At 40.8% G+C, this 23,437-nt stretch overlaps 1 protein-coding gene and 13 non-coding genes across 14 annotated transcripts; all 14 read right to left on the reverse strand.

Annotated features, from left to right (window-relative positions):
* Positions 1-9,656: 9,656 nt before the first annotated feature.
* On the reverse strand, positions 9,657-12,088 carry LOC124123462. The gene is made up of 2 exons (XM_046486662.2): positions 11,719-12,088; positions 9,657-11,365 (listed from the first exon to the last, which is right to left on the reverse strand). The coding sequence occupies exon 2, from the start codon at positions 10,790-10,792 to the stop codon at positions 10,022-10,024; it is 771 nt and encodes a 256-aa protein (XP_046342618.1). The 5' UTR covers positions 10,793-11,365; positions 11,719-12,088; the 3' UTR covers positions 9,657-10,021.
* Positions 12,089-18,379: 6,291 nt separating this feature from the next.
* Positions 18,380-18,451, reverse strand: Trnaa-cgc. The gene has a single exon. It is a non-coding gene; the product is annotated as a tRNA-Ala (tRNA).
* Positions 18,452-18,656: 205 nt separating this feature from the next.
* Trnaa-ugc lies at positions 18,657-18,728 on the reverse strand. The gene has a single exon. It is a non-coding gene; the product is annotated as a tRNA-Ala (tRNA).
* A 375-nt stretch (positions 18,729-19,103) lies between these two features.
* Trnaa-cgc lies at positions 19,104-19,175 on the reverse strand. Its single transcript has one exon. It is a non-coding gene; the product is annotated as a tRNA-Ala (tRNA).
* A 205-nt stretch (positions 19,176-19,380) lies between these two features.
* On the reverse strand, positions 19,381-19,452 carry Trnaa-ugc. The gene has a single exon. It is a non-coding gene; the product is annotated as a tRNA-Ala (tRNA).
* A 375-nt stretch (positions 19,453-19,827) lies between these two features.
* Trnaa-cgc lies at positions 19,828-19,899 on the reverse strand. Its single transcript has one exon. It is a non-coding gene; the product is annotated as a tRNA-Ala (tRNA).
* Positions 19,900-20,550: 651 nt separating this feature from the next.
* Trnaa-ugc lies at positions 20,551-20,622 on the reverse strand. The gene has a single exon. It is a non-coding gene; the product is annotated as a tRNA-Ala (tRNA).
* Positions 20,623-20,827: 205 nt separating this feature from the next.
* Trnaa-ugc lies at positions 20,828-20,899 on the reverse strand. Its single transcript has one exon. It is a non-coding gene; the product is annotated as a tRNA-Ala (tRNA).
* A 375-nt stretch (positions 20,900-21,274) lies between these two features.
* On the reverse strand, positions 21,275-21,346 carry Trnaa-cgc. Its single transcript has one exon. It is a non-coding gene; the product is annotated as a tRNA-Ala (tRNA).
* A 205-nt stretch (positions 21,347-21,551) lies between these two features.
* On the reverse strand, positions 21,552-21,623 carry Trnaa-ugc. The gene has a single exon. It is a non-coding gene; the product is annotated as a tRNA-Ala (tRNA).
* Positions 21,624-21,998: 375 nt separating this feature from the next.
* On the reverse strand, positions 21,999-22,070 carry Trnaa-cgc. The gene has a single exon. It is a non-coding gene; the product is annotated as a tRNA-Ala (tRNA).
* Positions 22,071-22,275: 205 nt separating this feature from the next.
* On the reverse strand, positions 22,276-22,347 carry Trnaa-ugc. Its single transcript has one exon. It is a non-coding gene; the product is annotated as a tRNA-Ala (tRNA).
* Positions 22,348-22,722: 375 nt separating this feature from the next.
* Trnaa-cgc lies at positions 22,723-22,794 on the reverse strand. Its single transcript has one exon. It is a non-coding gene; the product is annotated as a tRNA-Ala (tRNA).
* Positions 22,795-22,999: 205 nt separating this feature from the next.
* Trnaa-ugc lies at positions 23,000-23,071 on the reverse strand. Its single transcript has one exon. It is a non-coding gene; the product is annotated as a tRNA-Ala (tRNA).
* Positions 23,072-23,437: the final 366 nt, after the last annotated feature.

Consider the following 23,437-nt stretch of genomic DNA (forward strand, 5'->3'; position numbering starts at 1 on the left):
GTTATGGCACTGCTGTAGATGTTATTTAGCAAGATATGACACTGCTGTAGATGATATTTAACAAGTTATGACACTGCTGTAGATGATATTAAACTAGTTATGACACTGCTGTAGATGTTATTTAGCAAGATATGACACTGCTGTAGATGTTATTTAACAAGATATGACACTGCTGTAGATGATATTAAACTAGTTATGACACTGCTGTAGATGTTATTTAGCAAGATATGACACTGCTGTAGATGTTATTTAACAAGATATGACACTGCTGTAGATGTTATTTAGCAAGATATGACACTGCTGTAGATGCTATTTAGCAAGATATGACACTGCTGTAGATGATATTTAACAAGTTATGACACTGCTGTAGATGATATTAAACTAGTTATGACACTGCTGTAGATGTTATTTAGCAAGATATGACACTGCTGTAGATGTTATTTAACAAGATATGACACTGCTGTAGATGATATTAAACTAGTTATGACACTGCTGTAGATGTTATTTAGCAAGATATGACACTGCTGTAGATGTTATTTAACAAGATATGACACTGCTGTAGATGTTATTTAGCAAGATATGACACTGCTGTAGATGTTATTTAGCAAGATATGACACTGCTGTAGATGTTATTTAACAAGATATGACACTGCTGTAGATGATATTAAACTAGTTATGACACTGCTGTAGATGTTATTTAGCAAGATATGACACTGCTGTAGATGTTATTTAACAAGATATGACACTGCTGTAGATGTTATTTAACAAGATATGACACTGCTGTAGATATTAGTGAAAAAGGTCCGACACAGATGTAGAAGTGATCTAACAATAGATCTATGTTATTTAATAAGTTATAAAACTGCGTAAGATGTAATTTAACAACTTATGACACTGTCGTTATTTAACTAGTTGTGACACTGCTGTGCATGCTATTTAACAAGATATGACACTGATGAATGTGTCATATAACTAGTTATGACACATCTGTATATGTTACCAAACAAACAAGTTATGGCACTGTTGTAGATGTTACTTAACAAGTTATGACACTGCTGTTGATGTTATATAAGTAGTTATGACACAGCGATAGATGTTATTACAAGTTATGACACTGCTTAAGATGTCATTTAACAAGTTATGACAATGTCGTAGATGTTATTCAACTAGTTATGACACATCTGTAGATGTTACTAAATAAACAAGTTATGACACTACAGTAGATATTATTTAACTTGTTATGACACTGCTGTAGATGTTATTTAACAAATTATGACACTGCTGTAGATGTTATATAAGTAGTTATGACATAGCTGTAGATGTTACTTAACTAGTTATGACACAGTGATGGATGTTATTTTATAAGATATAACACTGCTTTAGATGTCATTTGACAAGTTATGACACAGATCGGGTTATAGCGAAAACGGCACCTCAGCAAAACGTCACCAGGCGAAAACGGCACCGATGTATATGTTATATAACTAGTTATGAAACGTCTGTAGATTTTACCAAACAAACAAACTATGACACTATTGTAGATATTATTTAACAAGTTATGACACTGCTGTAGATAATATTGAACAAGTTATGACACTGCTGTAGATGTTATTGAACAGGTTATGACACTGCTGTAGATGTTATTGAACAAGTTATGACACTGCTGTAGATGTTATTGAACAATGACACTGCTGTAGATGTTATTGAACAGGTTATGACACTGCTGTAGATGTTATGTAACAAGTTGTGACACTTCTGTAGATGTTATTTAATAATTTGTGACACTTCTGTAGATGTTATTTAATAAGTTATAACACTGTTTTAAATGCTTTTTACAAGTTATGACACTGCTGTAGATGTTATTGAACAAGTTATGACACTGCTGTAGATGTTATTGAACAAGTAATGACACAGCTGTATATATTATTGAACAAGTTGGGACACTACTGTATATGTTATTGAACAAGTTATGACACTGCTGTAGATGTTATTGAACAAGTTGTGACACTGCTGTAGATGTTATAGAACAGATTATGACACTGCTGTATATGTTATTGAACAAGCTATGACACTGTTGTAGACGTTATTGAACAAGTTATGACACTTCTGTAGATGTTATATAACAAGTTATGACACTGCTGTATATGTTATTGAACTAGTAATGACACTGCTGTATATGTTATTTAACAAGATATGACACTGCTGTATATGCTATTGAACAAGTTATGACACTGCTGTATATGTTATTGAACAAGGTATGACACTGCTGTATATGCTATTGAACAAGTTATGACACTGCTGTATATGTTATTGAACAAGTTATGACACTGCTGTAGATGTTATTGAACAAGTTGTGACACTTCTGTAGATGTTATTTAATAAGTTATAACGCTGCTTTAAATGCAATTTACAAGTTATGACACTGCTGTAGATGTTAGTGTACAAGTTATGACACTGCTGTAGATGTTATAGAACAGATTATGACACTGCTGTATATGTTATTGAACAGGTTATGACACTCTTGTAGACGTTATTGAACAAGTTATGACACAGCTGTATATGTTATATAACAAGTTATGACACTGCTGTATATGTTATATAACAAGTTATGACACTTCTGTAGATGTTATGGAACTAGTAATGACACTGCTGTATATGTTATTGAACTAGTTATGACACTGCTGTATATGTTATTTAACAAGATATGACACTGCTGTATATGTTATTGAACAAGTAATGACACTCCTGTATATGTTATTGAACAAGGTATGACACTGCTGTATATGTTATTTAACAAGTTAAGACAATGCTGTATATGTTATATAACAAGTTATGACACTGCTGTAGATGTTATTTAACTAGTAATGACACTGCTGTAGATGTTATTGAACACGTTATGACACTACTGTATATGTTATATAACAAGACTGCTGTATATGTTATTGAACTAGTAATGACACTGCTGAAGATGTTATTTAACAAAATATGACGCTGCTGTATATGTTATTGAACACGTTACGACACTACTGTATATGTTATTGAACTAGTAATGACACTGATGTATATGTTATTAAACACGTTATGACACTGCTGTATATGTTATTGAACACGTTATGACACTGCTGTATATGTTATTGAACAAGGTATGACACTGCTGTATATGTTAATGAACATGTTTTTGCACTGCTGTTTATGTTATTGAACACGTTATGACACTGCTTTATATGTTATTGAACAAGGTTTGACACTGCTGTATATGTTATTGAACAAGTTATGACACTGCTGTATATGTTATTGAACAAGGTTTGACACTGCTGTATATGTTATTGAACAAGGTTTGACACTGCTGTATATGTTAATTAACATGTTATGGCACTGCTGTATATGTTATTGAACAAGTTATGACACTGCTGTATATGTTATTGAACAAGGTTTGACACTGCTGTATATGTTATTGAACAAGGTTTGACACTGCTGTATATGTTATTTAACAAGTTATGACACTGCTGTTTATGTTATTGAACAAGTTATGACACTCCTGTATATGTTAATTAACATGTTATGGCACTGCTGTTTATGTTATTGACGAGTTATGACACTCCTGTATATGTTATTGAACAAGGTTTGACACTGCTGTATATGTTATTGAACAAGGTTTGACACTGCTGTATATGTTAATTAACATGTTATGGCACTGCTGTATATGTTATTGAACAAGTTATGACACTGCTGTATATGTTATTGAACAAGGTTTGACACTGCTGTATATGTTATTGAACAAGGTTTGACACTGCTGTATATGTTAATTAACATGTTATGGCACTGCTGTATATGTTATTGAACAAGTTATGACACTGCTGTATATGTTATTGAACAAGGTTTGACACTGCTGTATATGTTATTGAACAAGGTTTGACACTGCTGTATATGTTATTGAACACGTTATGACACTGCTGTATATGTTATTGACCAAGGTTTGACACTGCTGTATATGTAAAATAACATGTTATGACACTGCTGTATATGTTATTGAACAAGGTTTTACACTGCTGTATATGTTATTGAACACGTTATGACACTGCTGTATATGTTATTGAACAAGGTTTTACACTGCTGTATATGTTATTGAACACGCTATGACACTGCTGTATATGTTATTGAACAAGGTTTGACACTGCTGTATATGTTAATTAACATGTTATGACACTGCTGTATATTTTATTGAACACGTTACGACACTGCTGTATATGTTATTGAACTAGCAATGACACTGCTGTATATGTTTTTAACAAGATATGACACTGCTGTATATGTTATTTAACAAGTTATGACACTGCTGTTTATGTTATTGACGAGTTATGACACTCCTGTATATGTTATTGAACAAGTTATGACACTGCTGTATATGCTAATTAACATTTTATGACACTGCTGTAGATGATATTTAACTAGTTATGACACTGCTGTATAGGTTATTTAACAAGATATGACACTGCTGTAGATATTATTGAAAAAGGTCGACACAGATGTAGAAGTGATCTAACAATAGATCTATGTTATTTAATAAGATATAACACTGCTTAAGATGTCATTTAACAAGTTATGACACTGCTGTAGATGTTATTTAACCTGTAGTGTCACTGCTGTTGATGTTATTGAACAAGCTATGACACTGCTGTATATGTTATTGAACACGTTATGACACTGCTGTAGATGTTATTGAACAAGGTTTGACACTGCTGTATATGTTAATTAACATGTTATGGCACTGCTGTATATGTTATTGAACAAGTTATGACACTGCTGTATATGTTATTGAACAAGGTTTGACACTGCTGTATATGTTATTGAACAAGGTTTGACACTGTTGTATATGTTATTGAACACGTTATGACACTGCTGAATATGTTATTGAACAAGGTTTGACACTGCTGTATATGTTAAATAACATGTTATGACACTACTGTATATGTTATTGAACAAGGTTTGACACTGCTGTATATGTTATTGAACTAGTAATGACACTGCTGTATATGTTATTTAACAAGATATGACACTGCTGTATATGTTATTTAACAAGTTATGACACTGCTGTTTATGTTATTGAACAAGTTATGACACTCCTGTATATGTTAATTAACATGTTATGGCACTGCTGTATATGTAATTGAACAAGTTATGACACTGCTGTATATGTTATTGAACAAGGTTTGACACTGCTGTATATGTTATTGAACAAGGTTTTACACTGCTGTATATGTTATTTAACAAGTTATGACACTGCTGTTTATGTTATTGACGAGTTATGACACTCCTGTATATGTTATTGAACAAGTTATGACACTGCTGTATATGCTAATTAACATTTTATGACACTGCTGTAGATGATATTTAACTAGTTATGACACTGCTGTATAGGTTATTTAACAAGATATGACACTGCTGTAGATATTATTGAAAAAGGTCGACACAGATGTAGAAGTGATCTAACAATAGATCTATGTTATTTAATAAGATATAACACTGCTTAAGATGTCATTTAACAAGTTATGACACTGCTGTAGATGTTATTTAACCTGTAGTGTCACTGCTGTTGATGTTATTGAACAAGCTATGACACTGCTGTATATGTTATTGAACACGTTATGACACTGCTGTAGATGTTATTGAACAAGGTTTGACACTGCTGTATATGTTAATTAACATGTTATGGCACTGCTGTATATGTTATTGAACAAGTTATGACACTGCTGTATATGTTATTGAACAAGGTTTGACACTGCTGTATATGTTATTGAACAAGGTTTGACACTGTTGTATATGTTATTGAACACGTTATGACACTGCTGAATATGTTATTGAACAAGGTTTGACACTGCTGTATATGTTAAATAACATGTTATGACACTGCTGTATATGTTATTGAACAAGGTTTGACACTGCTGTATATGTTATTGAACTAGTAATGACACTGCTGTATATGTTATTTAACAAGATATGACACTGCTGTATAAGTTATTTAACAAGTTATGACACTGCTGTTTATGTTATTGAACAAGTTATGACACTCCTGTATATGTTATTGAACAAGTTATGACACTGCTGTATATGCTAACTCACATTTTATGACACTGCTGTAGATGATATTTAACTAGTTATGACACTGCTGTGTAGGTTATTTAACAAGATATGACACTGCTGTAGATATTAGTGGAAAAGGTCCGACACAGATGTAGAAGTGATCTAACAATAGATATATGTTATTTAATAAGATATAACACTGCTTAAGATGTCATTTAACAAGTTATGACACTGCTGTAGATGTTATTTAACCTGTAGTGTCACTGCTGTTGATGTTATTTAACAAGATGTATATGTTTTATAACTAGTTATGACACATCTGTAGATGTTACCAAACAAACAAGTTATGGCACAATTGTAGATATTATTTAACAAGTTATGCCACTGCTGTAGCTGTTATGTTACTGAACAAGTTATGACACTGCTGTAAATGTTAGTGAACAAGTAATAACAGAGCTGTATATGTTATTTAACTAGTTATAACACTACTTAAGATGTCATTTAACAAGTTATGACACTGCTTTAGATGTTATTTAACAAGATATGGCACTGCTGTAGTTGTTAGTGAACAAGTTATAACACAGCTGTATATGTTATTTAACAAGTTATGACACTGCTGTATATGTTATTTAACAAGTTATGACACTGCTGTAGAAGTTATCTAACAAACAAGTTATAACGCTGCTTTAGATAGTATTTAACAAGATATGGCACTGTTGTAGATGTTATTTAACGAGTAATGGTACTGCTGTAGATGTTGGACAAGTAATAACACAGCTGTAGATGTTATATAACTAGTTATAACACAGCTGTAGATGCTGTTTAATCTAGTTATGACACTTCAAGTTGTTTTCTTCTATAACTAAATTTAGGGTGTAAGTGAACTGTTACCTAAATTTAGGGTGTAAGTGAACAATATATATACATATATACCTGTGATGTTCGATTATATGTACAAAAATACACATTACATTCGTACATGATAACTGACTGTTTTGGTTGATTGCACTGTAAGTCTCTGTCTCACATTCCCCAGTAAATGGTCTCCATGGTCTAGTGGATAAAGCCTTTACTCGGAGACCTGTGGTTCTATACCGGCCAACTGAACTTGTTGTTGTCCTGTCTGGTGCTCAGCATTAAGGTGGATATAACAAAAACTGGTCAGCTCGGTATCAGTATATTGTGTCAATGTTAAAACTGTGGTATCTCAGTGGGCTGGCAGTATAAACATGTCTCACATCCAAATAACAGTCTCCAGTCAGTCACTGGTGTGTCTGTAATGTCAGTCAGATGTGTGTGTACAGTGTCAGGAAGATGTGTACAGTGTCAGGAAGATGTGTACAGTGTCCGAAGATGTGTACAGTGTCAGGAAGATGTGTGTAATGTCAGTCAGGTGTGTACAGTGTCAGTCAGGTGTTTGCAGTGTCAGTCAGATGTGTGTGTAGTGTCAGTCAGATGTGTGTAGTGTCAGCTAGATGTGTTCAGTGTCAGTCAGATGTGTGTAGTGTCAGCTAGATGTGTGTGTATTATCAGTCAGACGTGTGTAGTGTCAGCTAGATGTGTGTGTATTATCAGTCAGATGTGTACAGTGTCAGTTGGGTGTGTGTAGTGTCAGTCAGATGTGTACAGTGTCAGTCGGGTGTGTGTAGTGTCATTCAGTTGTGTGTAGTGTCAGCTAGATGTGTGTGTATTATCAGTCAGATGTGTACAGTGTCAGTCGGGTGTGTGTACTGTCAGTCAGATGTGTGTGTATTATCAGTCAGATGTGTGCAGTGTCAGTCAGAAGTGTGTAGTGTCAGTCAGATGTGTGTAGTGTCAGCTAGATGTGTGTGTATTTTCAGTCAGATGTGTACAGTGTCAGTCTGGTGTGTGTAGTGTGTGTATTATTAGTCAGATGTGTGCAGTGTAAGTCAGATGTGTATAGTGTAAGTCAGGTGTGTGTGCAGTGTAAGTCAGATGTGTATAGTGTAAGTCAGGTCTGTGTGCAGTGTAAGTCAGATGTGTATAGTGTAAGTCAGGTGTGTGTGCAGTGTCAGTCAGATGTGTGCAGTGTAAGTCAGATGTGTATAGTGTAAGTCAGGTCTGTGTGCAGTGTAAGTCAGATGTGTATAGTGTCAGTCTGGTGTGTGTAGTGTGTGTATTATTAGTCAGATATGTGCAGTGTAAGTCAGATGTGTATAGTGTAAGTCAGGTGTGTGTGCAGTGTCAGTCAGATGTGTATAGTGTAAGTCAGGTGTGTGTGCAGTGTAAGTCAGATGTGTATAGTGTAAGCCAGGTGTGTGTGCAGTGTCAGTCAGATGTGTATAGTGTAAGTCAGGTCTGAGTGCAGTGTAAGTCAGATGTGTATAGTGTAAGTCAGGTGTGTGTGCAGTGTCAGTCAGATGTGTATAGTGTCAGTCAGATGTGTATAGTATAAGTCAGATGTGTATAGTGTAAGTCAGGTGTGTGTGCAGTGTCAGTCAGATGTGTATAGTGTAAGTCAGATGTGTGTGTGTATTATCAGTCAGACGTGTGCAGTGCCAGTCAGATGTGTGTGTATTATCAGTCAGATGTGTGCAATGTCAGTCAGATGTGTGCAGTGTAGGCCAGGTGTACACTGTCAGTCAGATGTGTGTAGTGTCGGCTAGATGCGTGTGCATTATCAGTCAGATGTGTGCAGTGTCACTCAAATGTGTGTAGTGTCAGCTAGATGTGTGTGTAGTGTCAGTCAGATGTGTGTAGTGTAAGTCAGGTGTGTGTGCAGTGTCAGTCAGATGTGTACACTGTCAGTCAGATGTGTGTGTATTGTCAGTCAGATGTGTGCACTGTCAGTCAGATGTGTGTAGTGTCGGCTAGATGCGTGTGCATTATCAGTCAGATTTGTGTGCATTATCAGTCAGATGTGTGTAGTGTCAGTCAGATGTGTGTGTATTATCAGTCAGATGTGTGTATGTGTGTATTATCAGTCAGATGTGTGTGTAGTGTCAGTCAGATGTGTGTAGTGTCCGCTAGATGTGTGCAGTGTCAGTCAGATGTGTGCAGTGTCAGTCAGATGTGTACACTGTCATTCGAATGTATGTAGTGTCATTCAGTTGTGTGTAGTGTCAGTCAGAGGTGTGTGTGTGTGTGTGTGTGTGTGTATTATCAGTCAGATGTGTGTGTAGTGTCAGTCAGATGAGTGTAGTGTCTGCTAGATGTGTGCAGTGTCAGTCAGATGTGTGTAGTGTCGGCTAGATGTGTGTGTATTATCAGTCAGATGTGCAGTGTCAGTCGGGTGTGTGTAGTGTCAGTCAGATGTGTGTAGTTTCACCTTGATGTGTGTGTACTGTCAGGCAGATGTGTGTGTAGTGTCAGTCAGTTGTGCATATCAGTTAGAAATGCTTGTCACCCAATGAACCAGATGAAAGGAACCTAGGATTTGACCCGAGAGATTGCACAGTTAGATCAATTTATGAAATGTCACATTCATCCATAGTTATATTCATCTGTGATCAAGTGTAGTGAGTTAAGGGTGAAGGCTATCACAGTCACATCTGGGATGACAAAAGAATGAGATCCTTGTACTAGTCGATACAGAGAACAGTCAAATATTTACCTACTTTCAACTCAACGTTTTATTTTGGCTAAAATCCCCGATACTCTCCAACTGGGTTTCCCTTGATTTAGCAATATACATACCAAATGTATGACACAAACAGAGGAGATATTTGTTGACTTCTACCGGAGCAGACGACAGTCAGCAGACGATAGTCCTCAGTTTCTCAGTTCACAACGCTTTAGAGCAGAGGTGTCACTCAAACAGGGCCATACACCAGTAATCTCCAGTACCAAACACAAAGATGCACCACGGGGCGCCTGCTGTCTCGTTCACATCACTGTTTAAACCTTCAACACAACAAATATACATCCAATAACAGTGACAAAAATATATATTTTTACCCAGTTTTGCATAAGCAGAAAATCATTCAAGCCCCGTGTCTTCTGAGATTGGCAACGTTTTCTTTCTTATCAGTTTATCATGCATACAAGTTGATGAGGAGGATTTTAATAATTTATCCGTTCTCAGGGATTGGGGGGAACCAACCGATAGCCCTGGGACAAGGGTCTCTCGTGTGGGGTACGTCTCATACTCTTCCCCCTCGGAGCTGGACGCGCTGGTGTTGAAGGGGGGCCTGAGAGGCTCTCCATCCTCACTCCACCTCGTCTCCTCCGGAACCTCAACGTCCACCCCTTCCTCTCCCGCACCCTCGGTGTAAGCTATTTCATCTAAAGGCACACATTTTTCAATACTTTCCAACCAGATTTGACACCGACGAGCGTTCTCCTCTTTATAAGACCTATCGTCAAGCACCTGTCTATTTCGAAGCCCGAATTCTTGAGGTTTGGTTTCGGCAAGACTCATAGTCAATGCGCCATCAGGCAGATCCTCCTCGTCTATCACATGTTGACTACGGGTCCGGTGTATTTTGGCACGCACCCGCTTTAACCCTTTACATGTTCTGCTCCCACCCTGAGGATGAGGGGTGGGGATTTTGCTCTCCCCCGAATCATGCACACCTGACTTGGCACAGTATGTTTTACCCGAATCACCATGATCCTGTGTTTTATTCAAGTCTTTACTATGAGATGAAGGTGCTGGGTCGACGAAGTCCCTCCAACGAGGTGGTTTTGGCGGTTTCAGAATGCTAGCTCCGACCGCCATACTACTAGGTTTCATGGAGCTTCTTTGCATTCTATTTTCCGCTAATCTCTTGGGTTTGGGTAAAACAAACACTCAAGTCATAAATAAAATTTGCAAGAAAACTTTAAACTGTACACCAGAAGCCGTATGTATCCACGCGAATCAACCACCAACAGGCGACCTCGGAAGGCAAAGGTCATAACCTCTCGACCACATTTTGAAAAGCTCACCTTACTGCGATAATCGCTCACATTCTCGATAGCACCACTGAAACACAGACACGGTATCAACTTGGCAGGGAAGAACAATGTAGAGTGGGCGCCATGTTTCTGTACCACACAATAGATCCGTACAGTTGGAAGAAGCATCCGCCCCGCCGACGATGTGGTAAAACAATACGTGTTTCCTGACTGTTTCCTAACTGTCTAAATACGCCAAATCTGAGCAACACATGAGATGGTTGCGTCGCCTTGTCCCATTTACACACCCAGCACACATATATCCACCGTATCCTTCATTATATCCTGTGAGTGGCCGGGGTTGACCCCCCTGCCTTATAAAGGGGCACGTATGGCTACTTCAAAACATCTCTTCAAAGGCAGGCCACATCTCAGTCGGAGAAACCTGTAAGCAAAATGGCGAAAGGGATTTGGCAGATTCTCAACTTACAGACAGAGCTTGCGGTAAAAAAACGAGCTGTAAATATCAATTGTATATTTACCGTACTATTACCTAGAGTTTAATCTGACCTGGCGAGTTTATAAGCCCCTCGTATCGAGAATATCAACTGCTGGCATTTCTACTGAATAGGCGAAACGGTAGGGGAGCGTATGAGGTGCCGAGCGCACTGAAGTCCGAGGTCACTTATTTACAGCTATAGACTCAACTGTTCCACTGCCGATCAAACATTGGTAGATGTTCACAGTTGTCATAATCTACCCCGAATTCAAAAAAGGGCAAATGGAGAGCGGGCTTACCTTGTTTAAATGTGTTTAGTCCACGTAAACCAGACTTCCCACCACCTATCGGCAGTAACTGGAGTATATCAATTCAAGATGCGGTGCCTCCGAGAGTCGGAATTAGGTCATAATGGGAAGAGATGCGAGTTGATGGTCCTCCCTTAGTTCAGGCAAAGTGAGAGCGGCGACGGCACCGACACCTAATCTTGAGTGTACATCCCTACGGATTCATTTCTAGACAATTCTGGGAAGTACAATCACTCTGGAGCCACAGACAAAGCAGGCAAGCCCGACAGGTTCACACATGCGCACGCCAGTATTACAAGAACTAGGAGCAGAAGAAAGCTTGGCTCATCGGACCTATGCCTAAGCGGTGTCTATCTGTGGGGGGAGGGGAGGGGAAGGAGGGTGTGGGTGGGGGGAGGCACAGATAATTGACACCGAAATCTCTCCAGTTTCCGCTAACAGTGCCTATGTGGGCAGTAAGCGTTGTTTTCGTGTGGAGGGGGATTGTGATGGGGTTGATGGTGCAGCGTGCAAGCTTCGTGCACTTTAAGTAACGGTTCTCGTCGGGAGAAAATTGTGTCGTACTTTACGTAAGTCGAGACGCTCGTGTCATTTAGTACACCGAAGCTCAAGTAATAGAAAATATGATTAAATTCCAAAATCTTGACTGAGAGCGATTACTTCCGTTTCGCTGACGGAAGATTTATGACTGTGAAACGTCTTTAGAAATTTCAAAACACTAGCTGCGATTGTCTGTAGCCGAGAGATAGATACAATTATCAGTAAATAGGAAAAAGTATCGTGATATAAAGTGGGACTCAAAGAACTCTTTGGAAAGATTGTTTTGGCGTGTCGCTGGCGATAAGTCGCTTATTACATGTTTTGCAATTGTTTTGAATTAAAATAGATAATTATTTACAGTGGGAAAAGAAAGAGAATACACAATAGGGTCATTTTTTAAAGTTACTGTTTACGAAATATCTTTGTTCGGTATATCCGGTGTTGACTGCTGATCAATGCAGTGTGCAATGTTTTTGACACATATCATTAATCATACTGTATCAGTAACGTGTGACGCATGCAGCAATATGACATACCACGTGACATTCACACATCTTCTTCATGACAACTCGGATATTGGTGATGTGTCACGTGTAACAGTGCCAGATACAGACGTGACAACAAAACAACAAGTTCGGTATGCTCCGGTTATCAATAAAGAAGTGTCCGTATTTTAAAACATTTAGTTTCTTCCGGTTTGATTGTTTTGTACATGTCATTCGGAACACGCTTTCCAATATCGATGTCATGCTGTAAACATTCAGAGCGTTTCAACAATATTTGGGCCGTTATGCGGTGATGTTTCTTTTTCTCTGGTGGAGGTTTTGGGATGATTTTCGGAAAAATCATGAATTCGGCTCCATATTTGACCCCTAAAAACGTTCTTGTACAGAGAGACTTTCACAAGTTCACAGATGCTACCGATTTGGGGATGTCAATAATTTATTTTCTGATATCTTATGAATCGAATTACTGATATCAGTAAATACGAATCGAATTTGTGATGCCAAAAAAGCCTATTTGGTAATATAAAAAAGTGGTTTTGTGATATAAATATATAATTGATATAACAAAATAGGGAATAGATATTAAAACGGCGCCCTATACATGATTGTTCTGATGAGTTTTGCTGACCAGCTGATGGTTCGTGCAGGTCATCAAATCCTGGAAATGTCATAAAATCTTAGCTTGAGGTTTTCAGGTCCGGAATAGTTTTGAAAATAGAAAATTGTTATAGCGTCATGGAAAATAATATTTTTATAGCGGTAATTCTATTTGTGGTGATATATTAGTGGCAGGAAAAAATAGTAAACCTAGTACTACCCACGACTATGCATGAGTACTGCATGGTTTATTACTACAAACATCGGTGTATGTAGCTTTAGGGTCTTCTCTTGTTAGGTGATTTGTAGTTCTCTAATATCATGGAAAAGTGGCTTGGAAAAGTCATCACAGCTTGTCAGACAAATAGTCTGTGAACCCTTTTGGCGTAAAACGTCTGCTTTAATTTTATCGCTTATTTAAGCGCTAAACGGGCGAGAAAAACTGTAAACAGAATTAACTGCTTATCATGAAAGTTGGAAAACAAAAGGTGGGCGAAAACAGACTCGTTATTGGTCACTTTAAACCTAGTTACTAAATAACAACCATACGTTTTATTCCAACGTCATACGAGGCATTTTGGAGTGGGGGTAGTTTCCCCGATACAAATAGCCACCGAGAAACGCTGACGTCACAACAAGACAAACACAATACCCTCCCGCAAGACCGAGCCATCCGCTTCCGGAATCGGTGGCTTCGGCTGTACATTGCACTGCGAAATATTCAAATAATTCTACCGAGGAGAAACAAAATACACATTTTCCATTCCTGAGTGACGAACCATGTGCACACGATGTGAATAAAACACCCTGTTCTCAATGACGTTGTCGTCGTCGACGGCGGAGAATGTCGCTGTTTTGTCTGCGCAGGACCAGAAATCATTTACAGTTTGCGACACCTCAATCATTTAGGAGTGAGTAAGTGGGTATGGTTTTACACCGCTGTTAGCAATATTAGATCAGTATCACAGCGGGGAACACCTCAAATGGACTTAACACTTTGCACAAATGTGTAGGGAATCGAACCCTGGTCTTCGGCGTAATGAGCGAACGCTTGACAACCATTGGTCTACCCCACCGCGCCCTAACATTTAACATATTCTGAATGTATTTTTGGGATGGTAAATATCCTTTATTGGGACTAAACGTTGTATTTAGAAAGCCTTGGCGTCATACAGGATCTTTACCATCCCAAAACACACTCTTCTTCATAGGGTCCTTAAATCTCGTCATTGAAAAAAACCAAACTACTCTTATTTCTCACAAACGGTACCTCACCACACTCTTCAGACCATTATTTCATCAGTTTCGGGATATTTCCTCGTAAAATTGGAAGGGAAAGAATTGTATGTGATGCAATATCCCTATATGAGGAAGATCTCACTAAAGGGAGCATCTCGTCAGATACAGGTCCACACTTAAACTACATGTATGATCTACATTAGCACTAACTTAACCTAATCCTAGATATTGCATCCAGTACTATCTTAAGATACCTTCTAGACCTGTTATATCTAGACAAGGTTCTAAATGTGGGAGACATACCTTTGATGACAGACATGTATTTTTAGATTGTGAGTATTTTGTCAATGATGGAAATGAATCTTCTCCACCCTCACTGACAAACTGGATGTTGAAAGTTTTGTTCAATTTGAACTATTGGAAGAGAATCATATGCTTGCACTATTTTGGGGTCAGTTCTAATACAACCTGCAATTGTGAATCTGAGTACTTGGGAAAGCATATAATTAATGTATTGTGAACACATCTTAAGTTTGACCAATGTATCAGACTGTCCCCTGGTTGCATCTGTTGTATGGCAATAGCTCTCACTCTGTGTATATATCTGATGATGAATATATAGTTTATATTTATGTAAAAACTAGCGCTATACATTAGCTCTGGGAAGTATCGGAGGTATTGTAAATCTTCCCTTTAAATTCTGGGGGAGATTCATTCATTCATACTTTCAGTATATAATTGTTTCTTTTCGTGTTAAGATTAATAAAGTATATTTATTCTTAGTCGATTCATTACTATAAGTAATATTCCGTGAATTTTAAAAACGGTTTATATATATCCCACACGCCAAATGTTCAGTTTCTTGCTTCAGGTCCGTGTTATGAACAAATGAAAAGATATAACAAGATGATTCCCCTCAAAAGAAGATGTGATTAGGCTTACAGATAGAGACAGCGGACGTTTTCTTCATTTGCTGGACATCTATGTTTTAGCCTTGACTAACATTTTGTCCCTGAAAATATTTTAAGATGTCGTAAATATATGAAAAAGGAAGCCCAGACAATCTCTTCATTTCAACCGAAGAACTCTAGACTGTCCAAATCATTGTAGACTTGCTAGGGAAATTTCGGATATTTCGGATCCAGGGTTTATAGGCGATGTAGACTGTTCCACGTGAAAATGAATGATCTGCTAACATCACTAAGGAAGATACACCAAACAGTCTCCGCTGACAGACAATGGCAGGGGGATGTGTAGAAACACAACAGGTGAGCCTTCCGTCTTAAGTCGGCAGGGGAATACCATCACATGCGTGGGTGGATGCTTGCGGGTTCTCTTGGCGGCAGACAGCGTGCTGCGAAGACGCGCCAAAATCTTCTGATGGACGAAATGTCGGGAGTTGTGGTATGGAATCTTCACTCGCTGGGCGTGTCTTCGGCCATACGTAAAAAAACCGCGATCTACACAACATGTACGCTTACGCCTTGTTTGTTTTTCTGCTATTTATTTTCGTTGTAGCGCGTTACGATGGTATGTCAATGAGCGGTAACGCAGGGATCAGGCCTCGGCGTATTTGTGCGACCTCAGCAGATACAACCATGGCCCATCAAAGTGGTTTGTTTTGCCACAATGTCCATCCAGTATGGTTAATTCACAAAGAACGTACGTAACGCTGATTGCGTTGGTGTTGTGAAACATGTTTGACGTAGACACGTAACTGTGGCACCTACGCGTGTTTACTAAAGGAAGCGAAGGTCGGAAACTGACATTAGGCGCCTTGGCTTGTATATCACCGTGTCCTTGAATACCCGACTTGTTTCGTACACTGTTGCTGGGGGTTAAGATGGTGAATTGGTACTATTGAGGAACGTAATTTAAATTTTCTTCTTTTTCTTGCGACAATTGTCTTTTGGACTCTTTTGGAGAGACAAACAAAATTTCGGCTTCAAGACATACAATTGTCTCTCAAAGGTGACAATAATCATTTTGCAAAACATTTTTCAGGACATGTCCAGCCACAAAATAGGTATTGGTACCACCCCCTAGGTCCAACAGGCCACCCCTAGCTCCAGCAGGCCACCCCCTAGCTCCAGCAGACCACACCTAGCTCCAGCAGGCCAACCCCTAGCTCCAGCAGGCCACCCCCTAGCTCCAACAGGCCACACCTAGCTCCAGCAGGCCAACCCCTAGCTCCAGCAGGCCACACCTAGCTCCAACAGGCCACCCCCTAGCTTCAACAGGCCACCCCTAGCTCCAGCAGGCCACACCTAGCTCCCACAGGCCACACCTAGCTCCAACAAACCACCCCTAGCTCCAGCAGACCATCCCCTAGCTCCAGCAGGCCACCCCTAGCTCGAACAAAAAAACAACCCCTAGCTCCAGCAGGCCACCCCTTAGCTCTATCAGACCACCCCTTAGCTCAAGCAGACAACCTCCTTCCTCCACCAGAACAACCGTAGCTCCACCAGATCACCCTTGACACCTCAACACCAGCCCTAGGTCCACCTGACCACCAGTTCGACCCGACCACCCTTGACACCTCAACACCAGCCCTAGGTCCACCTGACCAACAGTTCCACCAGACCACCCTTGACACCTCAACACCAGCCCTAGGTCCACCTGACCACCAGTTCCACCAGACCACCCTTGACACCTCAACACCAGCCCTAGGTCCACCTGACCACCAGTTCCACCAGACCACCCTTGACACCTCAACACCAGCCCTAGGTCCACCTGACCACCAGTTCCACCAGACCACCCTTGACACCTCAACACCAGTCCTAGGTCCACCTGACCACCAGTACCACCAGACCACCCTTGACACCTCAACACCAACCCTAGGGCCACCTGACCACCCATAGCTAGGCCTCAGTCATACCATCCTTCAGCTTCGTCAGACCATTCCACACCCCGACCCCTATAAATACAAGGCTACCCATTAACCCTCGTCACACTCCCTCATCTCCCAATATGTGACACTTTGCCTCGAGCATCCCTTAAATATACCCTTTCACACACGGAAGCACACAAGACCTACACACCCACTCTGAGGGAGTCCATTCCCCTCGGCTAACTGTAAGCTTCAGAAACGTCTCAGCAGTCGCAGGTTAGGACAAAGACTCGGGGAACGCGGCCAGACGATGCCATGTGGTTGCTTTCTGTCGAAGATCGTTTATTTTGCCTCCCCATGTATTTATCAGCAAAGATGTCCAAGTTGGCCCTCGGGCTGACTGCTTGCTGACAGACTGCCTGAGCAGGTTCAGGTAAAGCCGACTGTTAAGATTAAAGATTCTGCCTGAAAGATTTGCGCCAGATTGTGCCAGGCTGCGGCTCAGGCTGCGGCGTGCCACGGTGAAGATAACTCGTAACAAGTTACTCGAGATAACTGTAACAAACTTTGTTGGCTTTCATATTGAATTATTTATTCACTATTTGGTAAATCACATTACCTGATGCATTACTTGCACAGGTATTTTCACAGTTGGAAATCTCTGTCTCATACACACACTCGAGTCCAACAAATAAACCTCCATATGTATGTGTAATATATATGTTTGGAATGCACGACAGATATACATTGTCGTGTATTTCGATCGATGTTTGGAGCAATCTAACTTGTTTGGCTACTTCCAAAAGCAGAAACCTTCGGGTAAGAAGAAAATATATAACAACAAAAAGGTTCATGGAGATGCCGGGGATCGATTACATAATCCGGGTGGGGCAGAAAAAGCTTGCAGCGTCATTAATTTCAGGTTCCTTCAGCAAAAACGTGGAGATGCCGGGGATCGAATCCGGGGCCTTTCACATGCGAAGCGAACGCTCTACCACTGAGCTACATCCCCTACTCCTACTGTGTTGATTACAGGAGTTGTTAGACTCATCTGTTGCATGCATTGAGTACCCGTGAAGGTGGAAAACGTAACTACTAGATGTAGACTATTTAGAAAGTCGTAATGATGACAACTGTATAGGTAGTGAAAATCCTTTGAATGCACGATATGGAATGTCATTGTCCCGTATGATAATGTAAAACACTAAAAAGATACATGGAGATGCCGGGGATCGAACCCGGGGCCTTTCACATGCAAAGCGAACGCTCTACCACTGAGCTACATCCCCAAGCTGACAGATGTGGCGGAAAGAATATGAATTGTTCCCTTGAACACTTGCACGGGCATTTTCACAGCCAGACATCATTGTCATACACACTCTCGAGCCCATCAAACGAACCTTCATACATATATCCGTGGCAAGACGACATTAGAATGTTCCACCCAACATGAAAAACGTGCTGTATTGGTTGTCAAGACGGCATATATTGCTTTTGAGCCCTTGAACAAAGGAAGGATTTTGTCAGGCCAATCTTCCCGATTGTGCTCAGCTTGGCATGTTGTAATGCGTCGTTATTTCCATGCAGTGTGGCTTCTTACATAATCCGGGTGGGGCAGAAAAAGCTTGCAGCGTCATTCATTTCAGGTTCCTTCAGCAAAAACGTGGAGATGCCGGGGATCGAACCCGGGGCCTTTCACATGCGAAGCGAACGCTCTACCACTGAGCTACATCCCCTACTCCTACTGTGTTGATTACAGGAGTTGTTAGACTCATCTGTTGCATGCATTGAGTACCCGTGAAGGTGGAAAACGTAACTACTAGATGTAGACTATTTAGAAAGTCGTAATGATGACAACTGTATAGGTAGTGTAAATCCTTTGAATGCACGATATGGAATGTCATTGTCCCGTATGATAATGTAAAACACTAAAAAGATACATGGAGATGCCGGGGATCGAACCCGGGGCCTTTCACATGCAAAGCGAACGCTCTACCACTGAGCTACATCCCCAAGCTGACAGATGTGGCGGAAAGAATATGAATTGTTCCCTTGAACACTTGCACGGGCATTTTCACAGCCAGACATCATTGTCATACACACTCTCGAGCCCATCAAACGAACCTTCACACATATATCCGTGGCAAGACGACATTAGAATGTTCCACCCAACATGAAAAACGTGCTGTATTGGTTGTCAAGACGGCATATATTGCTTTTTAGCCCTTGAACAAAGGAAGGATTTTGTCAGACCAATCTTCCCGATTGTGCTTAGCTTGGCATGTTGTAATGCGTCGTTATTTCCATGCAGTGTGGCTTCTTACATAATCCGGGTGGGGCAGAAAAAGCTTGCAGCGTCATTCATTTCAGGTTCCTTCAGCAAAAACGTGGAGATGCCGGGGATCGAACCCGGGGCCTTTCACATGCGAAGCGAACGCTCTACCACTGAGCTACATCCCCTACTCCTACTGTGTTGATTACAGGAGTTGTTAGACTCATCTGTTGCATGCATTGAGTACCCGTGAAGGTGGAAAACGTAACTACTAGATGTAGACTATTTAGAAAGTCGTAATGATGACAACTGTATAGGTAGTGTAAATCCTTTGAATGCACGATATGGAATGTCATTGTCCCGTATGATAATGTAAAACACTAAAAAGATACATGGAGATGCCGGGGATCGAACCCGGGGCCTTTCACATGCAAAGCGAACGCTCTACCACTGAGCTACATCCCAAGCTGACAGATGTGGCGGAAAGAATATGAATTGTTCCCTTGAACACTTGCACGGGCATTTTCACAGCCAGACATCATTGTCATACACACTCTCGAGCCCATCAAACGAACCTTCACACATATATCCGTGGCAAGACGACATTAGAATGTTCCACCCAACATGAAAAACGTGCTGTATTGGTTGTCAAGACGGCATATATTGCTTTTGAGCCCTTGAACAAAGGAAGGATTTTGTCAGACCAATCTTCCCGATTGTGCTTAGCTTGGCATGTTGTAATGCGTCGTTATTTCCATGCAGTGTGGCTTCTTACATAATCCGGGTGGGGCAGAAAAAGCGTGCAGCGTCATTCATTTCAGGCTCCTTCAGCAAAAACGTGGAGATGCCGGGGATCGAACCCGGGGCCTTTCACATGCGAAGCGAACGCTCTACCACTGAGCTACATCCCCTACTCCTACTGTGTTGATTACAGGAGTTGTTAGACTCATCTGTTGCATGCATTGAGTACCCGTGAAGGTGGAAAACGTAACTACTAGATGTAGACTATTTAGAAAGTCGTAATGATGACAACTGTATAGGTAGTGAAAATCCTTTGAATGCACGATATGGAATGTCATTGTCCCGTATGATAATGTAAAACACTAAAAAGATACATGGAGATGCCGGGGATCGAACCCGGGGCCTTTCACATGCAAAGCGAACGCTCTACCACTGAGCTACATCCCCAAGCTGACAGATGTGACGGAAAGAATATGAATTGTTCCCTTGAACACTTGCACGGGCATTTTCACAGCCAGACATCATTGTCATACACACTCTCGAGCCCATCAAACGAACCTTCACACATATATCCGTGGCAAGACGACATAAGAATGTTCCACCCAACATGAAAAACGTGCTGTATTGGTTGTCAAGACGGCATATATTGCTTTTGAGCCCTTGAACAAAGGAAGGATTTTGTCAGGCCAATCTTCCCGATTGTGCTCAGCTTGGCATGTTGTAATGCGTCGTTATTTCCATGCAGTGTGGCTTCTTACATAATCCGGGTGGGGCAGAAAAAGCTTGCAGCGTCATTCATTTCAGGTTCCTTCAGCAAAAACGTGGAGATGCCGGGGATCGAACCCGGGGCCTTTCACATGCGAAGCGAACGCTCTACCACTGAGCTACATCCCCTACTCCTACTGTGTTGATTACAGGAGTTGTTAGACTCATCTGTTGCATGCATTGAGTACCCGTGAAGGTGGAAAACGTAACTACTAGATGTAGACTATTTAGAAAGTCGTAATGATGACAACTGTATAGGTAGTGTAAATCCTTTGAATGCACGATATGGAATGTCATTGTCCCGTATGATAATGTAAAACACTAAAAAGATACATGGAGATGCCGGGGATCGAACCCGGGGCCTTTCACATGCAAAGCGAACGCTCTACCACTGAGCTACATCCCCAAGCTGACAGATGTGGCGGAAAGAATATGAATTGTTCCCTTGAACACTTGCACGGGCATTTTCACAGCCAGACATCATTGTCATACACACTCTAGAGCCCATCAAACGAACTTTCACACATATATCCGTGGCAAGACGACATTAGAATGTTCCACCCAACATGAAAAACGTGCTGTATTGGTTGTCAAGACGGCATATATTGCTTTTGAGCCCTTGAACAAAGGAAGGATTTTGTCAGACCAATCTTCCCGATTGTGCTTAGCTTGGCATGTTGTAATGCGTCGTTATTTCCATGCAGTGTGGCTTCTTACATAATCCGGGTGGGGCAGAAAAAGCTTGCAGCGTCATTCATTTCAGGTTCCTTCAGCAAAAACGTGGAGATGCCGGGGATCGAACCCGGGGCCTTTCACATGCGAAGCGAACGCTCTACCACTGAGCTACATCCCCTACTCCTACTGTGTTGATTACAGGAGTTGTTAGACTCATCTGTTGCATGCATTGAGTACCCGTGAAGGTGGAAAACGTAACTACTAGATGTAGACTATTTAGAAAGTCGTAATGATGACAACTGTATAGGTAGTGTAAATCCTTTGAATGCACGATATGGAATGTCATTGTCCCGTATGATAATGTAAAACACTAAAAAGATACATGGAGATGCCGGGGATCGAACCCGGGGCCTTTCACATGCAAAGCGAACGCTCTACCACTGAGCTACATCCCCAAGCTGACAGATGTGACGGAAAGAATATGAATTGTTCCCTTGAACACTTGCACGGGCATTTTCACAGCCAGACATCATTGTCATACACACTCTCGAGCCCATCAAACGAACCTTCACACATATATCCGTGGCAAGACGACATTAGAATGTTCCACCCAACATGAAAAACGTGCTGTATTGGTTGTCAAGACGGCATATATTGCTTTTGAGCCCTTGAACAAAGGAAGGATTTTGTCAGACCAATCTTCCCGATTGTGCTTAGCTTGGCATGTTGTAATGCGTCGTTATTTCCATGCAGTGTGGCTTCTTACATAATCCGGGTGGGGCAGAAAAAGCTTGCAGCGTCATTCATTTCAGGCTCCTTCAGCAAAAACGTGGAGATGCCGGGGATCGAACCCGGGGCCTTTCACATGCGAAGCGAACGCTCTACCACTGAGCTACATCCCCTACTCCTACTGTGTTGATTACAGGAGTTGTTAGACTCATCTGTTGCATGCATTGAGTACCCGTGAAGGTGGAAAACGTAACTACTAGATGTAGACTATTTAGAAAGTCGTAATGATGACAACTGTATAGGTAGTGTAAATCCTTTGAATGCACGATATGGAATGTCATTGTCACGTATGATAATGTAAAACACTAAAAAGATACATGGAGATGCCGGGGATCGAACCCGGGGCCTTTCACATGCAAAGCGAACGCTCTACCACTGAGCTACATCCCCAAGCTGACAGATGTGGCGGAAAGAATATGAATTGTTCCCTTGAACACTTGCACGGGCATTTTCACAGCCAGACATCATTGTCATACACACTCTCGAGCCCATCAAACGAACCTTCACACATATATCCGTGGCAAGACGACATTAGAATGTTCCACCCAACATGAAAAACGTGCTGTATTGGTTGTCAAGACGGCATATATTGCTTTTGAGCCCTTGAACAAAGGAAGGATTTTGTCAGGCCAATCTTCCCGATTGTGCTCAGCTTGGCATGTTGTAATGCGTCGTTATTTCCATGCAGTGTGGCTTCTTACATAATCCGGGTGGGGCAGAAAAAGCTTGCAGCGTCATTCATTTCAGGTTCCTTCA

Source organism: Haliotis rufescens, unplaced genomic scaffold (assembly GCF_023055435.1).
Source record: "Haliotis rufescens isolate VD_foot unplaced genomic scaffold, xgHalRufe1.0.p SCAF_54, whole genome shotgun sequence".
Lineage (NCBI taxonomy): Eukaryota > Metazoa > Mollusca > Gastropoda > Lepetellida > Haliotidae > Haliotis > Haliotis rufescens.